This window comes from Terrapene carolina, unplaced genomic scaffold (assembly GCF_002925995.2).
Source record: "Terrapene carolina triunguis isolate 2854851 unplaced genomic scaffold, T_m_triunguis-2.0 Scaffold500, whole genome shotgun sequence".
In the NCBI taxonomy this organism is placed as follows: Eukaryota; Metazoa; Chordata; order Testudines; family Emydidae; genus Terrapene; species Terrapene triunguis.
The window spans coordinates 1-2,506 of NW_020664851.1; the positions used below are offsets into that span (position 1 = coordinate 1).

Here is a 2,506-nt window from a genome sequence, read left to right on the forward strand (position 1 = left end):
TTCTCTAATTGTTTCTGTCTCTGTATAATTAATTTGGCTAGGTGTAAGTTAATGAGAGTAGTGGGATATAATTGGTTAGAGAATCATGTTACTATAGGTTAGGATTGGTTAGTTAAATTTCAGTAACATGGTTGGTTAAGGTATAGCTGAGAATATCGCTATATGAACTAGGGTCAACCAGGAAAGGGAAGGGAAATTGGACTCATGTTTGCTAAGGGGGGAACGGGAATAGGGAACAGGAACGGGGACACAGGCAAGGCTCTGCGGTGTCAGAGCCGGGAAGGGGGACACTGGAGAACAGACTCTATCGGCATATTGAATTGGTATTTATTTTTTTATTATTCAGTTACATTTCAAAATACTAGTCCAGTGTTAATGTTAATGTACCCGTTGTTAAGTTGGGGGTTGAGTCTCAGCGGGAGTGTTGTGCCCAGTTCTGGGCCCCGATGTGAGCGAGTCCAGGGGAGAGGAACGAAGACGAGAGGGTTAGGAACCATGACCTGCGAGGAAAGATTGAAAAAATCGACCACGTTTAGTCTGGAGACAAGAAGACCGAGAGGGGACCTGATAAATCTTCTGATCTGGTACAGAGGATGGTGATCTATTATTCTCCCCGTCCATCAGGGGCCAGAGAAGAAGAAATTAGTGTAGTTTACGGCTAGAGATATATTAGGAAAAACTTTCTAACTCTGGGGGAACTTCAGCTCTGGAATGGCCCCCGAGAGAGGCGGTGGAGTCCCCGTCTGGGGGGATTTTTAAGGCCAGGTTGGGCAGGCCTGACAGGGCTGGTCTAGGCCCAGCGCAGGGGGCTGGACGAGATGACCGCTTCCTGCCCTACATTTCGTCAGACATGCTGGGACAAGGCCACAGGATCCCCTCAAACGTCGGGTCTGATGCCGATTCTCTCTCTTTCCCCGAACCCAGCGCACTACTCCAAGCCCTCCATCTCCCTCAGCCCCAGAGGGGAGATCGCGCCGGGGACGGACGTCACCATCTCCTGCCAGGGGCCGCGGCAGGGCGTGCGGTTCAAGATGTACCGGGCCGGGGTCGCGCGGTGGCACACGGAGCCGTCCGGCTCGACGGCCGAATTCCGCATCCCCAACGCCCGGCGGGAGGACGGGGGCACCTACACCTGCAGCTACGAGAGCCTGACAGAGCCGCCCGTCAGCTCCCCCCACAGCGACCCCGTGGAGCTGGTGGTAGCAGGTGAGGGGCCCAGCTCGGCATCCCCGCTCCCAGCCCCACACCCAGCCCGACCCTCAGGGGGGCTCTGCACCAATGGGGCGCTCAGAGCCAAGCTCTGGCCCAGCAGAGTCACTGGGGGGGGTTCCCAGCTGCTGGAGATTCAGGGCAGAGGGTGGGGGGATCCCTGCCCCCAGAAGAGCTGCAGAGCAGGGGGACGCCCAGCTCTGGGGATGCACAGAGCAGTCGGGGTCCAGGGGCTGCCCAGCCGGCACCGTCGCCAGCCCCTAAAATCCCCCCCTCCTCGGACTCTCCCCCGCTGAGAATGACAGTGACGGGGCGAGGGGGGGGTTGCTACGTCGCTGTTTCTCCCCTTTACCCTCCCCCCGCCCCGACAGACACTGGCTCTGGTCCCGCAGGGCGAACCGACCCGACTCAGCCTGGAGCAGCGCCGGCTCCCACCCGCCCGGGCAGCACACGGCCAGGTATGGGGGTCTCTGGGCTGGCAGATCAAATTGGCTCTCTATAGATTTGTGGGGGGGGAAGACTTTACTGTGTGGAGGTGGGACTGGCCCATTTCTCCCATAGGGAGTTGGAGGGACACTGCCCAGCATGTGCATTCACCTCCTGCCCCATCCTCCCTCTAGGGGCCCCCCCAAAGCAGGATTACCCCCCGTTTGCCATCGTCCGTCTGTCCCTGGCCGCCGGGGTCCTGCTGGCCCTGGTGCTGATCCTGGCCGAAGCCGCGTACAGCTGGAGGAGGTGAGGACTCGAGACGGGGTGCCCTTGCATATGGGGGGCTCCCCTCACCCCACTGCCGTGTCCCCGGGGGGCGGGTGACCCCACTGATCCCCCAGATGGCGAGAGACGGCGATCGAACCCAGGTGTCCTGCGGGGAACCCCCAGGCCATGGAGCCAGGCCTCCCCCGCAACCCCAGCCGGAGGGGAGGGGCTGGAATGCAGTGGGGGGGTGTCTGGTGGGTGACCTGGGGGAGTTGAGGGAGGGGGTGGGGGGCAGGCAGGACCCTGGGGGGAGGGAGTGATGGGGGAGGTGGCTAAAGACCCTAGTTGCTGAGGAGACGTCTCTGCTTCGTCCCCAGGACCCCCCACTCGCTGACCCCCCCACGGCCCGGCGGGGAGCAGGGCCGGCAACCCGAGGGACAGATGGAGACCCCAGCATGGGAACTGCAGCCCCCCCAAATTCCTGCCCGGCCACTGGGGACAGGAACATCAGGATACACACACCAGGGGGGACGGGGGGCAGTTATCGGACCCACGGGCCCATCCACATCGGTATCCCCGCCCCACTCCCCACCCCCGCCCC

The 2,506-nt window shown here is 61.3% G+C and overlaps 1 protein-coding gene across 1 annotated transcript in view; it reads left to right on the forward strand.

The window, feature by feature from the left end:
• Positions 1 to 924: 924 nt before the first annotated feature.
• Positions 925 to 2,506, forward strand: part of LOC112117498 (immunoglobulin superfamily member 1-like) — a gene marked incomplete at its 5' end in the record, with an annotated part of 2,164 nt that continues 582 nt past the window's right edge. Inside the window, 4 exons of the mRNA XM_026658684.1 lie at positions 925 to 1,206; positions 1,581 to 1,667; positions 1,830 to 1,944; positions 2,283 to 2,483. Of these exons, the coding sequence (XP_026514469.1) occupies positions 925 to 1,206; positions 1,581 to 1,667; positions 1,830 to 1,944; positions 2,283 to 2,483 (685 nt within the window). The remainder of the gene's footprint in view (positions 1,207 to 1,580; positions 1,668 to 1,829; positions 1,945 to 2,282; positions 2,484 to 2,506) is intronic.